This window comes from Ochlerotatus camptorhynchus, unplaced genomic scaffold (assembly GCF_037179485.1).
Source record: "Ochlerotatus camptorhynchus isolate MF236.1 unplaced genomic scaffold, CSIRO-AGI_Acam_v1.1 ptg000835l, whole genome shotgun sequence".
NCBI classification, from domain to species: Eukaryota; Metazoa; Arthropoda; class Insecta; order Diptera; family Culicidae; genus Ochlerotatus; species Ochlerotatus camptorhynchus.
Window position 1 is genome coordinate 18,666 of NW_027041295.1, and position 27,359 is coordinate 46,024.

General features: G+C 42.8%; 1 protein-coding gene across 1 annotated transcript; it reads right to left on the bottom strand.

The window, feature by feature from the left end:
- On the bottom strand, positions 1–25,776 carry LOC135715235 (uncharacterized). The gene is made up of 6 exons (XM_065238582.1): positions 25,104–25,776; positions 23,665–23,718; positions 10,484–10,774; positions 390–562; positions 145–357; positions 1–83 (listed from the first exon to the last, which is right to left on the bottom strand). Exons 1-6 carry the CDS (start codon positions 25,273–25,275, stop codon positions 27–29), a joined length of 960 nt encoding a protein of 319 aa, XP_065094654.1. The 5' UTR covers positions 25,276–25,776; the 3' UTR covers positions 1–26.
- Between the last annotated feature and the right edge of the window lie 1,583 nt (positions 25,777–27,359).

Below are 27,359 nucleotides of genomic sequence, written 5' to 3' on the forward strand. Positions count from 1 at the left end.
CTTTCCTTTATTTCACATTGAAATCATTATTTTCTTATTACTAAGTTATCAGCAATATCTTTCAAGGCACCGACATTGAAACGCTGCAAGAGAATAAAAAGCTAACAATACTGAATAAAAATGAATTAAGAAAAATAAACTTACCGACGTTAGTTCTGTTACGAAGGCTAAGAGTGACCGTTTGGGAGGTCTGCAGTGCCGTTTGCCAGATTCTTGACAACAGAGGTTAGGAAAACAATCCAAAGTACTGTTACAAGGCTTAGGATGAATGTCAAATATCACAGGTGGAGGAGGAGTACATTGCAAGTATTGTGATACAGCTCCAACTGCTGTAAAAAAGTTGGAATTATTTCGTTTGTTTTGCTTAATATAAAAATAATATTAATCATGGCAGGATTCTCGGACTTCTCAAATATAGGCTGTGATGTTCGGCAATACTTTTTTTCGCCATCGGGACAGCATACACGAGGCCAGCAATCGTTGTCTGTTTGACACGTTTTAATATCCCAAAATGTTTCTGTTAATGGCTGCTCAGGACAGCGTCTTGGTATTCCAAATATAGCTGAAATTAATTAATATTTTTTAGGAACGGTATATGCATTGCAAAAAATCTTAATAAAATAATACGACGGTCTCATCTTCATTCTATTGCCACCTAATCTTATACTTTTCGAAGGTTTTTCAGATAATTGCAAATGCCCTGGCAGATACTGATAAAGTAGAATTCCTTATGGAAAAAGTAAGTGAAACGGAAATTTGTTAATAGTTGGTTTGTCGATGCTGTAGTATCCGTTGTAGATAGTTTTCCATAATGCGCAAATTGTTTTCATTCCACGCACCATTTTTCATGTCGTACAACAACAACAACAACAACAACAACAACAACAACAACAACAACAACAACAACAACAACAACAACAACAACAACAACAACAACAACAACAACAACAACAACAACAACAACAACAACAACAACAACAACAACAACAACAACAACAACAACAACAACAACAACAACAACAACAACAACAACAACAACAACAACAACAACAACAACAACAACAACAACAACAACAACAACAACAACAACAACAACAACAACAACAACAACAACAACAACAACAACAACAACAACAACAACAACAACAACAACAACAACAACAACAACAACAACAACAACAACAACAACAACAACAACAACAACAACAACAACAACAACAACAACAACAACAACAACAACAACAACAACAACAACAACAACAACAACAACAACAACAACAACAACAACAACAACAACAACAACAACAACAACAACAACAACAACAACAACAACAACAACAACAACAACAACAACAACAACAACAACAACAACAACAACAACAACAACAACAACAACAACAACAACAACAACAACAACAACAACAACAACAACAACAACAACAACAACAACAACAACAACAACAACAACAACAACAACAACAACAACAACAACAACAACAACAACAACAACAACAACAACAACAACAACAACAACAACAACAACAACAACAACAACAACAACAACAACAACAACAACAACAACAACAACAACAACAACAACAACAACAACAACAACAACAACAACAACAACAACAACAACAACAACAACAACAACAACAACAACAACAACAACAACAACAACAACAACAACAACAACAACAACAACAACAACAACAACAACAACAACAACAACAACAACAACAACAACAACAACAACAACAACAACAACAACAACAACAACAACAACAACAACAACAACAACAACAACAACAACAACAACAACAACAACAACAACAACAACAACAACAACAACAACAACAACAACAACAACAACAACAACAACAACAACAACAACAACAACAACAACAACAACAACAACAACAACAACAACAACAACAACAACAACAACAACAACAACAACAACAACAACAACAACAACAACAACAACAACAACAACAACAACAACAACAACAACAACAACAACAACAACAACAACAACAACAACAACAACAACAACAACAACAACAACAACAACAACAACAACAACAACAACAACAACAACAAACTCGTTCGCTGTCCCATACAAAAATCCAACATGGCAGAATTAGAACACCTATATGTAGTCACCTTGGGCATGACATTGAAGGAGCGTAAGGTAGGAAACTCTTTTGTTTTTCTTTATTTTACCGTCTCTGGGGTAAACAACGGGTGACCGTTGCTACTTTTTACCTTTTTCCAACGTCCGCCGTGTGTAAGCGCGAGAAAGTGGTAGAGTAGGGTAAGGAATTTGGTGCACTGTCATACCTTCTGTTAACCAGTAAGGATGCAGAAAAACCATTAAAGTCGGATCCTTTCATTGTTGGAAAGTCGGTAGAAGATGCTGCAGGCGGATCAATTGAAGGAGCATCGACAGAAGCTCAAGGAACTCGATACACGCTCAGAGTTAGGAATCAAGTCCAGGTCAATAAGCTGCTAAAGTTGTCCACTTTTTTGGATGGTACTGAGGTCGTCGTTCAGCTGCATCCCAACTTGAATGTGAGCCGTTGCGTTATTTCATGCTTTGAGGCGATCCGCATGGAGGAGAAGGACGTCCTACTTGGTCTCATTAGCCAGGGGGTCATTCGAGTCCAGCGAATCACTCGCAAAGAGCACGGTAAGCCAGTCAACACGTCAGCCCTGATCCTTACGTTTAACAGGAGCAACTTCCCGTCGCATGTAAAAATTGGTGTCCTTCGTGTCGCTACCTATCCGTACTACCCTAATCCTCTCTTGTGCTATGGGTGTGTCCGATACGGTAATCCCCGTGTCCGATGTCCTGGTCCGAAACGCTGCCTTAACTGTTCTGCCGATCATGAACTGGCGGAGGATAAACAGTGTACAGCAGCTGCCCACTGCATCAATTGTGGTGGACCTCATCGTTCGAACAACCGTCAATGCCCGGTTTATAAGAAGGAAGTGGAAGTGATCCGTCTAAAAGTGGATCATAATCTGACGTACCATGAAGAACGCAAGCGAATCGAAACAGGAACAGGAAGTTACGCCGCACCTGCAGCCCAGCAGACTGCCAACCGGAATAAATTGGAGGAACTAGAAAAGAAAATGGAGGAGAAAGACGCCCAAATTGCTCAACTTCTTGAAGTGATGAAAAAGAAGGACGAAAAAATTGACAAATTAATGGGACACATTAAACTGATTCGAACACCGAAAGTTCAACAAACCCCGCTAGCCCAGCCGAGTAAATCGATCCATCCTTCCGAAAGTCAATCGAGCCAAGCAATCGAATCGAACCTGCCTTCTCAACTCATGAGAAAATCCGGAGAATTGCAGATAGCCGCACCGTCGATGCATCTCAGAAGTAGATCGCCAGCGACAACGGAATCTAGACACACCAAGAAGAAGAAAAGGCACGACAGGAGCAACGACACCTCACCCGGCCGACAAAGCCCACCGCTGAAGAAGCCCGTTGAAAAAACACCGACATCCGACCAGGAAACGATAAGCGTCAACGAGGATGAGATCGAAGAGACGCCCTCTAGTCAGCATCTTCGATAAGATTCATTCCTCCAAACGTTTACCGACCAGCAATTCATACCTGACAAGCGAACCGGACAGCAACAACGATCGACTTGAAGGGAGGGAAAGTGTAGTACCCCTTTCACTCTCACTGGAGAGAGCGCAGCAGGCCGGAGGACCCATCCGGGACGTCTTACCCCAACCCGTTGATGGAGAATCCCCCTCTGCGGTCGATTATGAAGCGATAGAACAATATACCACCTACCCTACCATAATACCACCTCGTTTTTTACCCACAACAATCGTAAATTCGCCAGCCAATACAAGCGCTTTTGATAATCCCGTCTCACAACAACGTTTGGATAACAATGATGACCTACACACGAATACTGACAACGAAGGTAATCGGTTTGGAAGTGAGGAAAGGGAAGTACTCCTTCCAACGCAAGTACAGCAGGCTGAAGGAACCATCCGGGACGTCTATCTCCACCCCGTTGATGTTGAATTCACCGCTGTAAACGATGGAAACTACGACACAACCACGACACTGGAAACTTGGGATAGACGGCAGGGTTCATCCCTTCTTTGCCCTGGCCGCCGCCCTACACGAGCAACCAAAATCAACAGCACCCCGTCACTCTCTTCACTCCGAGCTCTTCCATGGATTTCAACGCCTGACACCGTAGCAAGCAACGATACTACACAAAGTCTTTCCCCAGTGTCGGCTGTTGCCGGCAATTTGGGAAGAAATCGTGTAGTAGTTTCGGCAACGGCTGACACTGTGAGCCAAGACGTCCCACAGGTCAGTCCCATCTCGATACAACTGCGAAAAGGTACTGCCGTGCCCAATATCTTTACAGATCATGTTACATCCCCACCAGAGCTATATCCCGGAGAAAGTCCTTCAAGTACTCTCGACGAGCAAATATTACACAAAGTGCTTCCCCAGTGCCGGCTGTTGTCGGTATTGGAAAAACTAGTGTAATGGTTTCAACGGCAGCCGGCACTGTGGGGTCAAGCGTCCCACAGGCAAGTTCTGAATCGATAGAGTTACCAGCACCGATTACTGCGGCACCTTGCACTTTTACAGGCGACCCGCCACCGACACGAAGACCATCACTATCCTCATCGTCATCCATCACACGGTCAGCTAGTATCAGTTACCACGGTGGCTGCTTCGCACTTCAGTGGACTATTCGTGGGCTCAGGGGCAACATCAGCGAACTGAAACTCCTCATAGCCGAGCTCGAACCCTGCATCATCGTACTCCAGGAGACCAAGGTGAATCAGACTGTCGCACCACCAGACTACCCAAGTAACAATTCAAGCTGAACAGTTAGAACAGAAGCTGATTATTCGTTGATTTAAGGTGTACAAAGCTGATTAATAGCAGGCTGAATGTATAGTTGATAAGTAGTGCGTGAAGCTAATTGTATTCCCCTAATTAAACCTCAATAAGTTAGCTAATCTAAAGATTGAAGAAGCCTTATTTAAGCTTAACACTACTCCACAAATCAGCAATGCACTACCAATATTTTGATAGCCTGATTTGTTAAATGTGGTCAGTCAGTCGTTTCATTTTCTGTCATTTTGGTTCTTCTAAATTCACTGCCTACCTTTCTAATCCCAAGCAGCGGCAGCAGTAGAGACAAGTTAGAGGAGCTTTTTAGGAATATCTCCAGGTAGAAGTGGGCTGCAACGACGTCGGAAGCATTGACATTTGTATTTCTGTGTTTTGAATGCTATATTGCACTGAATTTGTAGACAGAACTCCGAAAATATAACTCAATTATGGCACTAAAACAGCTTCCACATGACGATCGAAATAAATCGCGCACTTGTGTCCACATTTTGTTAACTACACTTGAAAATGAGATGAATGTTTTACTGTCACCAGTTGTTGTTTACAATTCTGCATTGCTATATAATACTCTTCCGGTTGCTTTTATTCAACATAAATTTGACGTGTTTCAAGTTAATGATCATACCTTTTGCCACACATATGCTTAAGTGGTCCAGTAGGTATGATTGATGCATGTGAATCTGTGACTACGGGTTCGAACCCCGAATTGCAAAGGTAAGTTTTAGACTTATAATAACAATATAAATATGTAAATCCAATAAGCACCTTGCTGAAGTCCCATGAAAATGTATAAGATATGAAGAGGTCTTCAATTATTTTTTTTTTCTAAATAAAAGTAGAAGGCTGAACAAGGGTTGGAAAATACTGTTATATAATGCCTTAGAAAGCTTATAATTTATATAACTGATAAGCTCTTGGCTGATTAAAATCACCAGATTTAGATGTTTAAAAACTGGACCAAGGTTAACGTGGTCTATGTACAACAATTATTCAAACTACGACTGAATTAAAATCGATTGAACAACACTTGTTAAGCATCAAATTGTTACCTGGGTACATCGGCAAGAACTACACGCTACTGTTGGAATCCAATAACACGCACTACTGGTAACACGGGGTTGGTCTTGGTGTCCGAGAAGGCATACCTTTCGAGCGACTGCAAGTAGACACCTCCTTACACCTCGTCGCTGTGCGCATCCACACACCGATTCAGATAACTGTAGTCTCTATCTACGTCCCGCCGAGCTCAACACAGTGTCAGGATGCGTTGAGTGATGTACTCGACCGAGTGGAAGGTCCTATCATGTTTCTGGGGAATTTCAACGCTCATCATCTAGCATGGGGATCACAAACAGTGAACGCGCTCGGCCGTTTCATCTCCGAAGCTACTTTGGACAAGCGGCTGGTAATTCTGAACAATGGCTCACCCACTGCTCCAAGAGTGTGGCTCGCAGATTCACGTGGCGAACCCTACTGGACACGCACAATAGTGACCATTTCCCGATAACAGTTTCTATTCCTGGGTGGTCATCCTCACGAACGACGCGGCGGAAATGGTTGTACGATCACGCTGATTGGTCGTTATATGAACGTATCACCGCAGAAACCATCCGGCCAGATGTTGAATGGGACGTAGACAGCTTCACGGAGATGATAATTGCAGCAGCAACTCGTGCCATACCGCAAACCAGTGCCTAAAGCGGTATCATGGTGGTGCCCTGAAGCGAAGACGGCGATTCGACATCGACGAAAGTATCTTCGATCTCTGCAGTGCCTGCAGACATCTGATCCTGATCAACCCGCTGCATTGGCGAGGTTTCAGGAAACCAGAGCTGTAGCACGGAAGGCGATAAAGGAAGCAAAAGAACGATCGTGGGAGAACTTCGTGGCCAAAATTGCACCAAGCAGCACGACAACCGAACTGTGGCAAATGATGAGCACGCTACGTGGCAGCCGACAACAACGTACCATCGCACTCAAGCGATCGGATGGCTTCACCGATGACCCCGAAGAAACTGCGGAAGCGCTAGCCAGTTTTTACAGCGATAGATCTGCGACCTCCAGTTACCCTACTTCTTTTCAGAAGACTAAGGCAGCAGCTGAAAGAGAGTCCATGGATGTTTCACCAAACACGGACGACATGTACAACAGCGACATTAACCTAAGCGAACTTCTGTGGGCTCTCGAGAAAGGGCGAGCTGCCTCGACAGGACCCGACATGATAGGGTACCCAATGCTTCGACGTCTACCTTTGTCCGTGAAGATGACACTGCTAGTGCTGCTCAACCGGATCTGGCGTAGTGGAGAGTTTCCCACCAGCTGGCGAAATGCAATCGTGGTGCCCATTCCGAAACCAAACTGCCTCGATACCGAACCCGCTGCGTTTCGTCCAATCTCGCTCACCAGCTGCATGGTGAAGCTGCTTGAACGCATCATAAATCGACGACTGATCACCAAGCTAGAGTCGAGCGGGCGACTCGACAAACGACAGCACGCTTTCCGTGCCGGGCGAGGCACCGACACGTACTTTTCCGAGCTCGAGAGAACGCTTCCAAGCACAGACGAGCACTATCTGATAGCATCCCTGGACCTGTCGAAGGCTTACAACACCACCTGGCGGCGCGGCATAATCCGCACTCTGAGGTCATGGAGAATACGTGGTCGATGCTGAACATGATGAAAAGCTTCCTCTCGGAGTGAACAATCCAGGTATTCGTTGGGGGGCATATGTCTCGCCTTTCGGGCTCGAGGTAGACAACCTAACGTTCCAGTTCGGGATATTTTGGCTTAACGCGATTTGGAGTTTATGAAACTCATATATGTTTACTTTAGGAATATTAACATTAGATTGTAAGTTTGATTAACCTTGTGTTTAGTTTGTATTTTGTACGTGTGGGTTCTTTTTTATGTTTGTTTTCAAGATGAATAGAAATTAGTTCATGTTTTAGGATTAATTAAATATTTGTATCGTAAACCACATCTCAAACCTCCCTCTCCCTTTTCCCATCCAAAAAAATTGTAAATCTCCACTAACCTCGAGACAACCGCGAGTATCCGGTCCAGCTCCTTTAACTTTAAAAATAAGACATCAATAATGTATAACGAAAATGATAACTCGGCTCTGTAAAGTTTATTCGATTGAGCCTGTACAAATAAAGTAATTATTAAAAAAAAAAAAAAAATGTCTCGCCAGTATTCGTTGGAAAATGGAGCTCCTCAGGGCTCTGTCCTGTCAGTGACGCTGTTCCTCATCACGATGCGCCCATCTTCCGAGTAGTGCCCAACGGAGTCTTCATTCTTTTGTACGCGGACGATATCCTCTTAGCAGTGCGAGGTGCTAAAACTGAAGGCTTGCACCGAAAACTACAGGCCGCCGTAAAAGCCATCAACAAATGTACGAAAAGCGTTGGTTTCACTGTGTCGGCAACAAAGTCACATGTCTTCTACTGCAGTCCGAACGCAAGACGGGATCCCGTGCGGGATATCTCTATCGAGGGAACTCCCGTGCCGAACACCAACCGGCTGAGAATTTTAGGTGTAACCATGGACCGAACTTTAACCTTCAAACCTCACTGCAATATGGTTAAGAAAGCATGCGAATCTCGGTTACGGATTTTACAGATGATCGGCGCAAAACTTCCTCGTGGTAATCGGACTTATCTGCTGCAAGTTTGGTCAGCCATAGTTACTGCGAAGCTGCTCTATGGGATTGGACTTGTTAGTCGAGGAGGGCCAGCAACCTTGCAGACTCTCGCTCCTGCCTACAACAAAATGGTTCGCTTTGCTTCCATAGCATTCGTGACGAGCCCGATTAACTCGGTGATGGCCGAATCTGGGACTCTACCCTTCGAACTGCTAGCAGCACAGACCACAGTACGCATTGCCATCCGAATGCTCGCAAAGAATCCAAACAGCAGCACCCTACTTCTGATTACACACGCTTCAAATCGCCTCCAAGAATTAACCGGTTCTAGTCCTCCTCCAGTCACTCGTGAGGCAGAGCAATCGCTTGTGGCACGCACGAAAACCGACGATAGAGTAGGATATGAAAAGAAGCATACGCGCTGGAGACCCACCGGAGAAAGTTCGTCCAGTTGTTCGACAATTACTGGAGACCTGCTTCCTTAGTTCAACCATCGTCTACACGGACGGCTCCAAGTGTGAAGACACGGTAGGAGCTGCATTCTTCAACGAAGGGCTATCTAGGACCTACAGTCTTCCGAAGGAATGTAGTGTTTTCTCTGCGGAGGCATACGCTATTAAAATGGCCGCCACCATCCCTAATGTTCAAAATGAGTTGGTTATTCTCACGGACTCCGCAAGCTGCCTACTGGCTTTGGAGGCTAGAACTTCCCGGCACCATCCCGGCAGAGAATCGTGCAAAGCAAAATCATTCGTTTCTGCTGGATCCCTGGACACGCCGGCATCAGGGGAAACTATAAAGCTGACCGACTAGCCAATGAGGCTAGAAGACAACCAGCCATCGACGTACCGATTCTAAGCGAGGATGTGATAAAAGCGGTGAAACATGCGATACGTGGTCAGTGGAATAGGCAGTGGTTTAGCACAACAGAATCGAAGCTGAGGGAGGTGAAATTCGACACGCACAGATGGACAGAACGAGGAAGTTCAGCCGACCAGCGTATGCTTACACATCTGAGAATCGGCCATACGCGACTAACCCACACGTTTCTTCCGAAGAAGGAAGCCCCACCGGTGTGTGAATGTTGTGGCACGGTGTTGGATGTAAAGAACATCATTCTTGAGTGCAGGAAATACGACGAAGAGAGAAGGAAAAATGACATCAGCACCAGTCTACGTGAAGCTCTGGACAACACGGAAGAAAGAACAACACGAATGCTTAATTTCCTACATGAAACGGATTTGTACAAAAAGCTCTAGAATAACAAATTACAAGAACTTTAGAATAACAAATTGCACAGGTGAAAGAAAGATTAAGCAACACGAAGTAGAAGACTAGAATAACAAATTAAAATAACTGTAGAATAACAAATTACACAGGTAAAGATGGTAGAAAGATGAAGCAATTCGTGAAGAAAAGCGAAGTAGGAGAGTAGTATGAAGTTAAGCGAAGGAGAAAAGTAATTGTTTGGAAGCAAGGAAGAAAAGAAGAGGCAACTGAATTGTAGCACTTACACTAACAAAAACACTTGCACACCATACACAATACACCAAACAACAAATCGAACGGACATGAATGCATCGCGGAGATGTAAAATGTCCTTAAAAACAAAACAACAACAACAACATTGCTTTTTTACGCATACAAATATTATTTTGGTGTAAAGTGGCCTGGTGCTCCAGATAATCCGGTTTTATCATATAAGTGGAAACTTCATAAAAAATGAACGTTGTGATATTTCCAATGTGTTCTGAACCGCTGCTTTCCACATTCTGCTTTCCCTATTTGCTACTATTCCTATTTTGCTGCTTTCCCTATTTTACCGGGAACTTGGCTTCATCTCTATATCTCTCAGCTCCGGGTTAATTTTATCCCCTACAGAAGTAAGGTTTACAGTGACTAACGAAAAATAAAGATTTACTTACGGTCATGTACTGGTTCTTGAATGGGCATCAGTACGCCTGGTACACATCGTTTACTCCCGAATAAGTTACAGCATCTCGAATTATTGCCAGTCTTTTTACAATCTCGGGTTCGCCTACACAGTGTTGGTATTAGTTGAAATGGAACCTGTTTCTCTTGTGGGCAGATTAGGAGTGTTTTTCCTTTTTTAATCGTACGGATTTTCTTTGATTTTACCTCGTCTATATCAATTTGAGCCACACTTTTCATTACAGATAGGGTATTATTATTTGCATCGGTAAGGTTATACACATCTGTGAAATAATAGTGAAACGAATTTGAAAAGAATTAAATTATTGCTCTAGAATTCATTATTTTAATTTTGTTTGATATCACTTTTTCAATCGTAACTTATGATCGTGTTCAGTGAGAGTATATTCAACTAAAATTGAAAAACCATAAAGTTTAAAATTAACTCTGCTATCTTAGCCTAGCAACCTTTAACTTTTCGTTGGCACTCGACCCTCACCATTTGTACATTTCAGGGATCATGGCTGAATGCACTTTTAGTTGGCACATCAAAGGCTGCCCAGAATTCTTAAATGTAAGTATAACTCCAAGTTAACATCTCTGATCCCGCAAATGAAGTCAACAGGCTTATCGTATCAATCATTGTTATCGAATGCTTGGCTATCGAAGAATTCAACGTGGAGAGACTATTGCTTTGGTAAAGTGAACAATCAGGGACTTATAATGGACTTTACCCTGATATGGACTGATCATATCAACAAAGTCACCAAAAGGGCCTATAATTCCCTTTATATGTTCCGGCGCTTCCATGGAATGCTCTCTATACAAACCCGTTAGAAGATTGTCCAAGCTGTGATGATTCCGTTCTTCTCCTACAGTAACGTTGTGTTTAACCTAGTACTTTCAGCCGTACTTAAATTGTCGATGATGTTCGTGTACGAACCGGAGCAGTGCGACGTTCTATATTTGGATGCGATCTTCATGAAAACTACAACCGCCATATCTATCAGGTAGCACACAGCAAGGGTTGAATTTACACAAAAAATACCGAAAAACTAAGCAAAAAAATGCAAACAAATAAATTACTGAAAAAGTCAGCAATTATTTTACTGAGTTAAACGGTAATTTGTGACAGTTCAGAGATTCTGCAATTTACGGAGTTTTCAGTAAAAGTAAAAACTACTGGATTGATTACTGAAAACTCAGCTGTTTAAAAACCCAGTAAAATTTTACCGACTTTGGTAATCTGAACTCTGTGTGAAGGTAAGTAAGTATGCTGCAGTTCGAGCTGCAGTTGCTAAATATAATCAATTTTTCTGTCTTCTTCCTTGATTTTTTTCCGTCGATCTTGTTTTCCGTACTGAAAACCAATGCTCCCGACGCCAGGAAGGCAGCTCCCACACCTGGACCCTACATATCGACCCATCAACTTATGAACCGGGGACCAACGGTTTTACTTTCCTTCCGAAGGAAGGCGTGATCAGTGAAAAAGAAAACAAAACATAAAAAAAATTGGCCATATTATTTTTGAATCAATAAACATATTTTTATTTCTACTGCGTGAATTGTCAGACTTCATAAAATAAATTTGATTGAATTAACAAGAAATCTCTTTTAAAAACAAACACATTTTTGTTGTTGACCCAGCTGCCAAGTTTTTTTTTTGATTTAAGAATCCATGGGTTTTGAGGAACAAAAATACTGGATTGTTGAAACAGTAATGATTTCTTTTTGCAGCCAAAACAAAATGAAATTCTTATTGATTTTACGTCAAATATTATTACGTTTAAAATATTTTTTCTGTGTGCAGCTGAGCCAAAAAGTTGAGCACGTTTCTTCGGGACCTTCTCGTCTTATACCTTGAACATACATGCAAAGTTCACTGTTGTACCAACAATCAATACGAAACTAACGATTTTAAATTGGCTCACTTCTTGACTAGCCTATTGGTCCCAAGCAAATCGATTTACGTATCCCATTCTAGTCAAAATTCTAGTACTACACAATGTTTGTTTTGATTCGCTATGAAAGTTTGACAAATGAAATGAGGGGTTAGTGGATTTTCCTATGTTTCGAGGGGTGACTCGATTAGCTTGGGACCGAAGATAGTACCAGAGCTGAGCCAAAAAGTTGAGCACGTTTCACCATCAAGAAAGCGCTATAACGTGTATAAAAATGGTTCATGCGTGCCTTATACCCCGTTCACATTACAGCGTATATCACGTGATACACGCTGTCTTGCTATGAGCACTCGTACATCTAGTTTTCACTGGAAATCCTATGTATTAGTGCTCATTGCAAGACAGTCTATATTATACCTTGTACAGACATACAAAGTACACTGTTGTACCATAGAGGTAACTCTAAGACCAGAAGGTCCCGCAGAAACGAGCTCAACTTTTTGGCTCAGCTCTGGTACTATCTTCGGTTCCAAGCTAATCGATTCACCCCTTGAAACATAGGAAAATCCACTAACCCCTCATTTTATCTGTCAAACTTTCATAGCGAATCAAAACAAACATAGTGTAGTTGGAATTTATACTAGAATGGGATACGTTAATCGTTTGCTTGGGACCAATAGGCTAGTCAAGTAGTGAGCCAATTTAAAATCGTTAGTTTCGTATTGATTGTTGATTGTACCAACAATCAATACGAAACTAACGATTTTAAATTGGCTCACTACTTGACTAGCCTATTGGTCCCAAGCAAACGATTAACGTATCCCATCGATTAACGTATCCCATTCTAATCGAAATTCTACTACTACGCAATGTTTGTTTTGATTCGCTATGAAAGTTTGACAGATAAAATGAGGGGTTATTGGTTTTTCTTATGTTTCGAGGGGTGAATCGATTAGCTTGGGACCGAAGAGAGTACCAGAGCTGAGCCAAAAAGTTGAGCACGTTTCTTCGGGACCTAGAGCTGAGCCAAAAAGTTGAGCACGTTTCTTCGGGACCTACTTGCCTTAGAGTTACCTCTATGGTTGTACTTCTTTAAGCTAGTACCTCAAATTGTACCTTTTAAGGTACTCGATTAAAGGAGTGCAACGGTACTGCTTTGTATGTCTGTCAATGGTATTATATGATCATGATATAGGCTGTAATGTGAATGGGGTATTAGTATAAACATGTATATATGCAGTTTGTTCAGGGCAGTGCGTTTTTTCTCTTTAGACGAAATTAAATTATTGATAGCATTAACAATGTCTGAGAGTTACATAATTACCAAATCAACGGATGCAGCCAGCCACAAGCACACTCACCGCATTGCAGGGACTCCACGAGCGATTTAAACGGTTGTGTACTACTGTGGTAACTACGGTTGTGGTAGTGCACCGGTTCACACGGGCTCCCGGAATTCTACCACTACTATGCGGGCAGTCTGATGGTCATCGGTAGGAGAGTGTAGAAAACTGGGAGAATAGTCAGTAGAAATAGATCCGTCGTCGCGATCAGTGACAAGGGGCAAACCCTTGTTATAGTTTTTTTTTATTGTTTACTGTTAGCCTTAAGAATAAATGTACGAGTGAATAAATAATGTAGTGTCGTTTGTTAAGCTTAAATAAATTCGTGTATTGTGTGAAGAGTGTGTTTGATTGCTGCATGTGAAGAAGGATCTGCCGATGACAAGGATACAGGAAGGATAAGGACAGGAAGGATAAGGATCAAGGAAGCAAAGGACGATTCGTTCAAGAAGGAGGTACGACCAGAGGTCGACCACCAAATCGGTCGGACAGGTTTCCGACATAAGCTGGTCCTTCGAACCGGATCTCCACTACCTGCGGACTGAATCTCGACGATCTCGGCGCCAATAAACGTCCATCAAAAGGCCAACCTGGGACAAAGCATTCGCGCCATTCCATAGTGCCCTGAATGGAACAGTCGCCATCTCATCGGTGCATGAATAGATCCTGTGGCCATTCCGATTGCATGAAAAGGAGTCAGCAGCCATCGTCTTGCTCATCAATAGTCCTTTTGAATCGCGCCCAATCTATCCACCATCGTCCTCTTCTGTGAAGACATCAGCTACATCAACCTTCATCAGCGAGTGGGAAAACGGACTTCGAAGGCTACATCGGTTATTCATCAGGATTGTAGAATAACCAGAGCGTTTTCTACTACCATTCCAGGTATGTTAGAACTTGTATATGTCTAGCCGAAGTTCTGGCCTATTCCCCACTAACGCCAACCCTACGATTTGTGCATATTGTTGTTTAATTTCTATGAGGACCTACTATCGACGGACACTACATTGGCATTGGTGAATCAGTTTGCGAAGAATCGATTCACAACGCTTCCTTCGATCGGTGCATGGTGCATGCAATCCAATGCGATTCGGTTGGACCTGCAACGACGACACAACTACGATTTATTTGCGACGACGGAGGACACCACGATTGCTTCGAGCTCGGGCATTGCAGCGGCCATTTGCGGTCAGGTAAATAGAATAATTACTCTTATAAGTATATGCCCAGCCGAAGCTGGATTTGGATACCACACCAATAAATTATTACCCTTTCGATGCACATTGGACTGTTTCGAGTCAACTCATTTATGGACGCAATCCCTGAGGTTTCACTGTGGTTTTCGGACTGAAGCTAATTCGTCAGCACCATCTTTAGTGCTCTAGGTGAGGCAAAGTATATGTCCTACCGGGGCAGGCTTATTTGTGAAACTACATTGGTCATTTTTTCTCCGCTGTACTGGATTTGAACTTTCGAGACGATTTCGTACTGTACTACTCGCTGCATACAAACATAAGAGACGATTTTGATGCCTTTTGAGCTCGGCTGCTGCTACATGCTACTGTTTCATAGGTGAGCTGAGCAGTATATGTCTAGCCGAAGTTTCAATTTTGTATACTACATTCGCTTCTTCACCCCCTCGCATTTCACTGGTTTGAATCTGAATCTGAGGTTACTGATCGAACGTTGGAGGTGTGTCGATTTGGATTTGCTGTTTGGCTTCGGAGGTGCCACTGTTTCTTCACACAGGTGAGGTGAACGGTATATGCCCAGCCGAAGTAGACAAATTTGGATACTACATCTACGTTTTCTCTCGCCTTTCTGAACTGCCAGTGGAGTAACCTGTTCATCAACTGACATTCGGTCGAGTTCCTGTACTGTGACGACAGCAATTATGGCAACAAAACCCGTAACCAGGAATGCCGAATCCCTGAAGGTTTTAACATCCAAACTCAAGGGGCTCAAATTATCATTAAGCAATATTTGTCAGTATGTTAAGAACTTCAAAGAGGGAACCTCTGCCAATCAAATTAATGTTCGTATTGAGCGGTTAGATATACTGTGGGTACAAATTAGCGAAACAATCTGGGACATCCAAGCGCATGAGGAATATGCAGAGCAAGATGGTAGTCAAAGGGAGCAGTTGGAGATTGAAAATCGTTACTACGATGCGAAATCGTTTCTGGTTGAAAAGGTTGACGGATTGCAGGAAGGGTCTTCGTCAAACCAAACAGTGCGGACTGCAGATGCCACTCTACATGGCGTAATGGATCATGTTCGTCTACCTCAAATCCAGTTGCAATCCTTTGATGGTAGTATCGACGATTGGTTAAGTTTTAGAGACCTCTACACATCTCTGATTCACGAAAAACCCGATCTACCTGATGTAGAGAAACTTCATTACCTCAAAGGGTGCTTAGCAGGCGAGGCTAAGGCACTGATTGATCCGCTAAGGATCACGAAAGACAATTATCAAGTTGCTTGGGACACGTTGCTAAAACGTTACAACAACAACAAACTTTTGAAGAAGAAGCAAGTTCAAGCGCTCATCAAGCTGCCTTCGCTTAGCAAGGAATCTATCACGGATCTCCATAAATTGGTGGATGGTTTCGACCGTGTGATTCGGACGTTAGACCAAATCATCGAACCAGCCGATTATAAAGATTTGTTGCTGGTAGAGCTGCTGAGCACTCGTCTCGATCCTGCCACACGACGAGGGTGGGAAGAACATTCGTCTACGAAGCAGCAAGACACCCTAAAGGATCTACAGGAGTTTCTTCAACGCAGAATGCAGATTCTTGAAGCCTTACCTGCGAAGGTGGAAGCGAAGGTGGAACAGTTCCAACAACTAAAAAGAAAGCCGTTCTCTACAAGGGTCAGCAATAATGCCGTACAAGGAAACAACGCTAAGTGTCCTTCTTGCGCGGAGATTCATGGACTGCATACTTGTCCAGCCTTCTTGAAGATGTCACTGACCAGTAAGGAATCCCTCATACGTACGCAATCGCTCTGCCGTAATTGCCTCAAACGTGGTCATCTTGCTCGAGAGTGTTCATCAAAGTTTTCCTGTCGGCATTGTAAGGGTCGGCACCATTCGTTGCTATGCTACAAGGGAGAAGTAAGTTCCAGCAACCCAGGATCATCCGGAAGAACGAAACCGGGTGAAGGCGCTAAGCAGGACGACAGTGTTGCAAACTCCAAGGCAGCGAATGCCTCAGCGGTTGAATCTACTTCTTCAAACGCGGCACAGTGTCTCTTATCGCAGGTTCTTCTGGCTACAGCTGTCGTTGCGATCGAGGACGATCAAGGTTCTCGCTATCTAGCACGTGCACTGTTGGACTCAGGGTCCGAGTGTAACTTCATCTCTGAAAAACTGTGCCATTTGATGAATGTCTCCAGTCAGAAGGCCAACATATCGATTCTTGGTATCGGACAGTCGAACACGAAGGCAACTCGAAAAGTCAAGGCTGTCGTCACATCTCGGATTTCATCGTACTCTCGATCGATGGAATTTGTCGTCCTACCGAAGGTTACAGCTTGTCTGCCAACATCTACAGTTCAGGCAAATGGATGGAACATACCGGTAGAGATCGAACTGGCGGATCCGGAGTTCTTCCGGTCAAGGAAGATTGACTTGGTTCTGGGCATCCAAGCCTTCTTCAGCTACTTCCCGTCTGGAAGGGAGATACAGTTAGGCAAGGACCTACCATTACTAACGGAATCGGTTTTTGGGTGGATAGTGTCAGGCGAAGTCACTTCATCCAGCCAAGGTACTAAGTACGTCTGTAACATGGCAGTATCGGATAATCTCGAGGAGATAATGGCACGGTTTTGGTCCTGCGAGGAAGTAGGAGCCGTCAACAAATACACTCCTGAAGAAGCTCACTGTGAGGAGCAGTTCCAGCGTACAGTTAGGCGGGAATCCGACGGGCGATACACAGTAGCCCTCCCCAAGAACAACGAAGTTTTGGTGGAACTGGGTGAATCCCGAGACATCGCATTAAGACGGTTGCGAGCTGTGGAGCGAAGATTGGCAAGGGATCCAAGTCTACAGAAGCAGTATTGTGATTTCATGGCCGAATACCTCGAGCTCGGTCACATGCGAAGATTGGACGACAGCGAAGAGCATACAGTTAAACGGTGTTTTCTGCCACATCACCCCGTTATCAAAGAGTCTAGTACCACGACCAAGGTGAGGGTGGTATTCGACGCATCTTGCAAAACATCTTCAGGAATATCCCTAAACGATGCGCTGTATGCTGGACCAATAGTTCAACAAGACTTAAGGTCAATCGTTCTGCGTAGTCGAGTTCGTCAGGTGATGGTCGTAGCAGACGTCGAAAAGATGTATCGACAGTTCTGGACGAGTCTGGATGACACACCGCTTCAATGCATACTCTGGACAGCACCTGATGAAAAGGTAGTGGCGTACGAGTTACTAACGGTGACATATGGTACGAAGTCCGCGCCGTATCTGGCCACTCGTGCGTTGCAACAACTAGCGAACGACGAACGAAAGCAGTTTCCATTAGCGGCACTTACGGTCGAAGAAGACGTTTACATGGACGATGTTATATCTGGAGCAGACAACGTTGAAGCGGCGATCGAATTGAGGAGACAATTAGACGCAATGATGATCAGAGGAGGATTAAAACTACGTAAGTGGGCATCGAACTGCCCAGACGTACTCAAGGGCATTCCAACTAAGAATCTAGCACTTCCAGATTCAAATGGAATCGATTGGGACCAAGATGCTGAAGTAAAAACATTAGGTTTAACTTGGCTTCCTAACGTAGACTGCTTCCGGTTCAAATTTACCATTCCGCCACTCACGCCATTCCAAATCCTCACGAAGCGACAAGTGTTGGCTTTCATCGCAAGACTTTTCGACCCGCTGGGCCTGCTTGGTGCAACGATCACAGCGGCAAAGATCTTCATGCAGCGGCTCTGGTGCTTAAAGAACGAACAAGGCCACAATCTACAATGGGATGACCCACTGCCCGAGACGGTGGGTAAGGAATGGCGAACATTCCACGAGCAAATCCCTTCGCTCAACGATGTGCGGATTCCAAGGTGTGTGGTTGCTCCAGGTTCGGTATCCGTAGAATTCCACTGCTTTTCGGATGCCTCTATTGTCGCTTATGGTGTGACAATCTATGTTCGGAGTCAAGAACAAAATGGTACGGTTTCGGTGCACCTTTTGACTTCGAAATCAAAGGTAGCACCGCTCAAGGTTCAATCTCTACCACGGTTGGAGCTGTGTGGCGCACTCCTGGCAGCCCAACTCTGGGAAAAGGTAGCAGAATCGCTGAAGGTAGAAGGTAGCGCTCATTTCTGGACAGATTCAACTTGCGTACTCCACTGGATCAGGTCACCAGCAGGAACATGGACAACTTTCGTTGCCAATAGAGTTGCGAAAATTCAAGGACTGACTGAACGGAGACAATGGAGGCATGTTCCGGGAACTACGAACCCTGCTGATCTAATATCCCGTGGAATTTTGCCCAACAACATTCTAGAAAACGATCTGTGGTGGCATGGGCCTACCTGGTTGAAGGATTCGCCGGAAGAATGGCCGAAGGCGGCAGAAAACCCAACTGAGAAGGATTTGGAGAGACGACGCAATGCGATGGTTTGTGTTTCGTCGAAGAAATCTGGGTTCATTTCGGATTATTTATCAAAATTTTCCACATTTACGAAATTGATTCGGATGACCGCATACTGGTTGCGCTTCCTGAACAACTTGCGGTGCCCTGAAACAGAAAAACTATCAGGATGTCTAACAACAAACGAATTGCATCACGCGGAACGGTCGATCATTCTGTCAGTTCAAGCGGAATCGTTCTCGGACGAGATCCGAAAGCTGTCGTCTGGTGTATCAGTGGGTCGTAATTCTCCGTTGCGGTGGTTCAAGTGTCGTTTGTTAAGCTGAACTACCGGGGCAGGCAGCTTATGTCGGAAACCTGTCCGACCGATTTGGTTTCGACCTCCACACGACCTTCACCAGAAAACGTACCTCCTTCTTGAACGAATCGTCCTTTGCTTCCTTGATCCTTATCCTTCCTGTCCTTATCCTTCCTGTATCCTTGTCATCGGCAGATCCTTCTTCACATGCAGCAATCAAACACACTCTTCACACAATACACGAATTTATTTAAGCTTAACAAACGACACTACATTATTTATTCACTCGTACATTTATTCTTAAGGCTAACAGTAAACAATAAAAAAAAACTATAACAAGGGTTTGCCCCTTGTCACTGATCGCGACGACGGATCTATTTCTACTGACTATTCTCCCAGTTTTCTACACTCTCCTACCGATGACCATCAGACTGCCCGCATAGTAGTGGTAGAATTTCGGGAGCCCGTGTGAACCGGTGCACTACCACAACCGTAGTTACCACAGTAGTACACAACCGTTTAAATCGCTCGTGGAGTCCCTGCAATGCGGTGAGTGTGCTTGTGGCTGGCTGCATCCGTTGATTTGGTAATTATGTAACTCTCAGACATCCTTACCCACCCTGAAGTGTCCGGGAGACTTCTGAAAATAAAGAAAAAAACAACCTCTCTCGATGCACTGGATGGAATCTATCGAATTTGTCCCTATTCTTCCTCGTCTCTCATTGGTAATAAACATAACTTTGCTACTGGTCGCTTCAATGAACCGGTTGACGTTCGCACTGTAACGACTCTAGTGACTCCATCCACACCTGGGTGCAGCTCCTGGATACGGCCCATCTTCCATTGTATAGGTGGTTGATTAGGATCCACGATGACAACAAGTTTGCCGATCTTAATTTCTACTGCTGGCTTCCAATGTTTTGATCGAGCTTGAAGTTGTGCGAGGTATTCATGACGCCATCGTTTCCAAAAATCCTGGAGTTGTCGCTGCACAAGCTGGAATTGAGTTAGTCTATTCAACTTGATGTTACCGAGATCTGGTTCTGGTAGGGCTTGAAGTGGTCCACCAACTATGAAGTGTGCTGGCGTTAGTGGCTCTACATCCATAGGATCATCGGAGAGAGCCATCAATGGCCTCGAATTGAGGCATCCTTCCACCTGAGTCAACAAAGTGATGAAGTCTTCGTGTACCACTGGATTACCACCGAGAACTCTTAATAGGTGAAACTTTGCTGACCGCACCGCTGCCTCCCACAGCCCGCCGAAGTGTGGTGCACTTGGAGGGTTGAAATGCCAATATATTCCATCATTAGCGCATTCCTTGGAAACCGTCTCACGGTGTGTTTTATTTTTCAGCAACGTAAACAACTCCTGAATCTGGTTTCGCGCTCCTATGAAATTGGTACCGTTGTCCGAATAAACGTCTGTGCAACGCCCTCGACGCGCAAAGAATCTTCGTAAGGCTTGCATGAACCGTTCCGTCGACATATCCGACACCAGCTCCATATGGACGGCTTTCGTGGCCATACACACGAAAAGTGCAACGTATGCCTTGGTTGGTTTTCGTCCTCGACCGGCTCGCAGGTATATAGGGCCGAAATAATCGACGCCGGTCTTCGAAAACGGCCTCGAAACGTTGACTCGAGCAGCTGGTAGCTCCCCCATTTGCTGCTGAATGATCGAAGGTTTTGCCCGAAAGCACCGCTGGCATTGATGGACGATCTTCCTCGCTAGATTTCTGCCTCCAAGTGGCCAGTATCGTTGTCGAACGGTACCTAAGAGTAATTGCACCCCAGCGTGAAGGTATTGCTGATGATAGTGGCAAATTACCAGCTCCGTGAACTTGTGCCTAGCTGGAAGAACAATCGGGTGCTTTGTTTGCTGCGATTCCTCGGAGTGAGCCAGTCTTCCACCGACCCGTAGGATGCCGTTTTCATCAATTTGTGGGTTGAACCACCGCAACGGAGAATTACGACCCACTGATACACCAGACGACAGCTTTCGGATCTCGTCCGAGAACGATTCCGCTTGAACTGACAGAATGATCGACCGTTCCGCGTGATGCAATTCGTTTGTTGTTAGACATCCTGATAGTTTTTCTGTTTCAGGGCACCGCAAGTCATGACTACATGGTTAGATTAAAAATATAACCACTCATCATTAATCTAACTAACATGGGAATGTAAATATGCACGATTGGCTTCGTTCACAAATTGGAATGTCACGCAGGACAAGTAGCTCCTGATGCATCCTACACGCAAACCAAAAATTTATTACAATGAATGTTAGTACCATTTCCTATCATCCTCTGCTCATGAACATCACAGCGAATGTTAGAAGTTGATCTTGCAGGCGATGTAATGGTTTTTTGTCTTTTTTTTATTTCATGTTGTATCTAGCTTTTGACTATACCAGTAAGCTTTTTATTCGTAACATTGTAGAACGACGCACACACTTGCCTCGAATCTCTCCAGTAGAAAAAACGAAGTCGAGTATGAGAGGAAATGAGCGCTTTGTCCTTGCCTTTAGCAAAGACATCATATCAAGAAGACTGGCAACTTTGCCAGAATCCAAGCGACAGATACAATAGCGCTGTGCTTGAGTGAAGATGGAAGCAACGCATAGAAAAATGAGCAAATACACAAACCTTTCTTCTGAGGATGTAATCTTTGCTATCAAATTCGTTCGAAGCATTTACCTTTGAGCGGCAGATGACGCGATTATACCTGTCTCATAGCGTTCATATGAGAAAATGGAAGAGTTGCCAGTCTTCTTGATTTGTTGTCTTCGCTTTTAGGCTATCCAGATTCAGAAGCATGGAAAGAGCAGTGGAGAAAGCACAGGTCTGATAATCGCATAATTATTACAATATAATTAATTTCACTCACTAATACCATAGTACACTCCACATTTTTTGGTCTCCAATTTTCTTGCATTGGACCGCATCTAGGTATATCGCATCCTTGGTTTATGCGGCCTCCACTAACATCCTCTGATGATGAATCACACATAATTGTAAGCGAATCATACATCCCCCAGTTGGGTGTAGTCTTCAAAGCTCTCCCCAATTTTTGACTTTAAACACGTGTTGAAGCTTCTGTTCTCCAAGTTACTGTTGCTGTTAACTCTCGTGAACCAGGTTTACGGTTTCTATGATTGAAATACCACGCTGCACCGGCTGCCCTTCGAAGCCGAGTCGAAGAGTTAGACGTGGCTGTGTAGCTTTAGTTCGATCGTGCAACTAGCTCAGAAGTAGTAAAATACACCGGGTCTGATACCAGTTCTGGTTTTGGTTCTGAGCGAGGGGCTGTCAACTTGAGTATTTTCGATTCAACTACCTGAATTGAAAAGGTGCATTTAGCATTTTTCCGTATATGTGTATTTATAAGTTAAAGTTTATTAAATTCATTATGAAATGTATTTTTCGTGTACAAAGTATTTTCGAGGTATTTTTGTGTATTTTATTTAAGGCATTTTAGATTTAACGTGTACACATTAGCGTATTTTTGGTGTATTTTTTGAAGTGTGTATTTACAATTCAGCTGATTTATGAAGTTGATCGTGAACCAGGTTTACGGTTTCTATGATTGAAATACCACGCTGCACCGGCTGCCCTTCGAAGCCGAGTCGAAGAGTTAGACGTGGCTGTGTAGCTTTAGTTCGATCGTGCAACTAGCTCAGAAGTAGTAAAATACACCGGGTCTGATACCAGTTCTGGTTTTGGTTCTGAGCGAGGGGCTGTCAACTTGAGTATTTTCGATTCAACTACCTGAATTGAAAAGGTGCATTTAGCATTTTTCCGTATATGTGTATTTATAAGTTAAAGTTTATTAAATTCATTATGAAATGTATTTTTCGTGTACAAAGTATTTTCGAGGTATTTTTGTGTATTTTATTTAAGGCATTTTAGATTTAACGTGTACACATTAGCGTATTTTTGGTGTATTTTTTTAAGTGTGTATTTACAATTCAGCTGATTTATGAAGTTGATCGCCCTTCGGTTCTGAGGATCCCGTTTATTCTTACATGGACACACGCGATGGAATCTCCTCCATGGCCAACAGCAATGTTCGGCTTGTTCTGTAAAAGAATAAATTGATTTGAATAATAATAATGTTGTAATCATGCATGAAGAGCATCCTTACTGCGTGCCGATTAGACATCAATGATTGTTCGGCCTTTGTTTAAGCTGTGATCTATGCTGCACAATATATATATATATATATATATATATATATATATATATATATATATATAAATAAAAATATATATATATATATATATATAGATATAAATATATCTATGAATGTTTGCACCCATTATTCTCAAAAACAAAAGAGGAGGTCTGACCGAATCAATTTTTATCCTTATCAGATAGGCCGAAGTGAATTTAATTGCGTTTCAATGGCGTTTCAATGCGGTAGGCCTACACACTAAGATTTTTTTGCCGAGATGGGCACCACCGAGCAGCTCGGCATTTTATTTTGCTGGAAATTCAGCAAAAAATATGTTTGTTAGCTGAGATCTCAGCAAAATTCCCGTTTGTTAGCTAAATCTCGGCAAATTTTTCACTGAGATCCAGCAAAATAAAATGCCGAACTGCTCGGTGGTGCCCATCTCGGCAAAAAAATCTAAGTGTGTAGTTTACACACTTAGATTTTTTTGCCGAGATGGGCACCACCGAGCAGCTCGGCGATCTATTTTGCTGGATCTCAGTGAAAAATATGCTGAGATTCAGTTAACAAATGGGAATTTTGCCGAGATCTAGGCTAACAAACATAAATTTTGCTGAGATCTCAGCAAAAATAAATTCCGAGCCTGCTCGGTGGTGCCAATCTCGGCGAAAAAATCTAAGTTTGTACAATCCGTAGGCCGAGTTTGGAGTCAAAAGCAGTGTTAGTTTTTTTTTTAATAATATCTCAACAATGTGTTACTCTTAACCAAATCTTACGATACGCAGGTGAAAAAAAAAATCCGTTTGAAAAATAGAGGCAAAGGGCAGGTTGTGCTTAGTAGGCCCAAAATTTGATCTAAGCCCTACTGCAAACATAAAAAATCAAAGGTACAGACTGAAATTTAGTATCAAATTCCTTCATCGAGCTCCATCGGATGGATTCCAACAGATTACTATCAGGTCCTTAAATGGCTTGAACCAGCACTTTAAAGAATTTGAATTGATGAAAGAAAGGTATAAATATCAATCAAAGCCCATGTGTTCTGCACCACACGGGTGCTACACATCTGAAATTGGTGATACTATTTATCCTATTAACACACGTTGATTGCACCTAGCAAATTTCAAACTTGAAAATTCGCAGATATCGTGACTAATTATTTAACTTAACCACTTGTGGTTCTACTAGCACGAGAACCAGAATGAAGTTGCCTACGCTTGGCTCAATAGCGTGTCACAATTAACAGAAAGCGTAGTGCTGAGTGCACTAAACGTTATCTAATCCACTTACTGATGGTTTTCTCGACAATCCTTGCGCTAGATTTTCTTGCTCTTAGTCTGCCTGTATTGCGTCGTTTCTCACTTTTACTTTCAATCAAGTCGTTATTACGGCACTGCGCATGATGCACTATTGACAACACAAGAATCACTATCACAATATTATTAACGCGTACCAATCTCATTGTTCAGGGCTTCGTCGCATGTACTGCCGCTGTAATGTATCGGTTATCTTTAAAATACTTATCCGTGTAGATGACTTGTTTTTAGTTGTTCACTCACGCGAATTAAGTTTGCCCACAACTAACTTGGTAACTGTAGTACAAAATCCTTGATCTGTTTTTATTGTGGAGTTGTTAGCACTGAACCGCAGTCATCATTTATTTCAATTTTAATACGATTCCTCTCTCTTTTGTCGCTGAGATCACGGTAGAGGACGAAGGAAAATATTGCTTCGAGAATTTAACTTTCAATATCACTACTACGATCGCAGAAACACAAATGCACACTCATCTACGCTCTCAAGCAGGTATTCCATCTAACTCCGAGATTTGTTTCTATATTTATTTAGGTATCTACACGATCAGTAATGGGAACTAGACTTAGACTATGTGTTTGAACTGTCCTAGAAGCCGGTTACTAAAAAGCTTTCGCGAAACTTTTTCGCTTTTAGTGTCTTACCGCGGCAAGAGTTGAAGCTAGATTGAAATGCTAATTCTTTTGCATTACGCTATTAAGCCTGGGTATGTGGTTTCGGTTCGGTTGCGGTCGTGGTTGATACCTACCTACATGCATGGTGGAGATCCACGTGCATCGTCGATGGAAAGAGTTTGAAATTTGTACTACGGTCTTTCGATTCCGCTGTTTGGCCTTCAGCAGCGAGGATTAATTATCTTTTTTTTTTCGCGCCACTAATCGACTGATCATCTAGAGGTAACGTCATTGAACCATTTTAGTGAGGGAATCTTAAGAAATTCATGTCGAAACACTGTTTGGATTTGTCACATTTTTGAGTCAAGGCAAAACAAGGACGTTGATTCTTGCGTATATAAAAATTATTTAAATGTCATAAGTTTTGCATTTAACACCAAATGATTGTGAATAAAAATTCGTTTTCTTTCAGAACTATCTGTACGTACTACCTCGTACTACTATAGGTATATGCTCAAAATAAGCTATTAGAGAAACAAATTCATTACAGCTAGCGCATGTACGTTGAGTAGGAAAATGCCAATATAAAAGCTACGTGGATTTTGCAGCTCTATTATTGCACTCTAACGAGGTATGAAACTAAGCATTACCTGTACTTATTCGCATGCTCATGGTAATAATAGTTAGATATATTGAAGGTCAATTTCTATGTAGCGTTCTTTTATATCATCGCATTGGAAAGTAGTCGGTTCGCTGTTCAACCATATATGATTGTACATTAATATATATAACGGAAAAATAAGTAAATCTTTGTTCTGGAAACATCACCACCCGCAATTTATGGTTATGCTAATCTGTAATCAGTGATTCAGCTTACTGAACCTTGATTTAAAATTAAGAAGGTACTAAGTCAACTAAAGATAATTATTTCGAGGCTCGAGGGTTCATGCATTTACGAGCACTGTTAAGCAGTGTCCTATATATATATAGAGGTAACTCTAAGACTAGTAGGTCCCGAAGAAACGTGCTCAACTTTTTGGCTCAGCTCTGGTACTCTCTTCGGTCCCAAGCGAATCGATTCACCCCTCGAAACATAGGAAAATCCACTAACCTCTCATTTTATCTGTCAAATTTTCATAGCGAATCAAAACAAACATTGTGTAGTACTAGAATTTCGACTTGAATGGGGTACGTTAATCGATTTACTGGGGACCAATAGGCTAGTCAAGTAGTGAGCCAATTTAAAATCGTTAGTTTCGTATTGATCGTTGGTAATACCATAGAGGTAACTCTAAGACTAGAAGGTCCCGAAATAACATGCTCAACTTTTTGGCTCAGCTCTGGTTCTCTCTTCGGTCCCAAGCTAATCGATTCACCCCTCGAAACATAGGAAAAACCAATAACCCCTCATTTTATCTGTCAAACTTTCATAGCGAATCAAAACAAACATTGCGTAGTACTAGAATTTCGACTAGAATAGGGTACGGTAATCGTTTGCTTGGGACCAATAGGCTACTAAAGTGGTGAGCCAATTTAAAATCGTTAGTTTCGTATTGATTGTTGGTAATACTGTCTCTTGAGAGTGTAAAGGTTAATTCAGTTAAGACATGACAGATAC

Bases quoted from the DNA above. Each gene is read 5' to 3' on its own strand.
- LOC135715235 (XM_065238582.1), bottom strand. From the start codon at position 25,275: ATGAGATTGGTACGCGTTAATAATATTGTGATAGTGATTCTTGTGTTG. The intron at 23,719-25,103 runs GTAAGTGGATTA...ATTCTTTTACAG, and splicing joins GATTGTCGAGAAAACCATCA to AACAAGCCGAACATTGCTGT. The intron at 84-144 runs GTAAGTTTATTT...ATTCTCTTGCAG, and splicing joins TCGTAACAGAACTAACGTCG to CGTTTCAATGTCGGTGCCTT.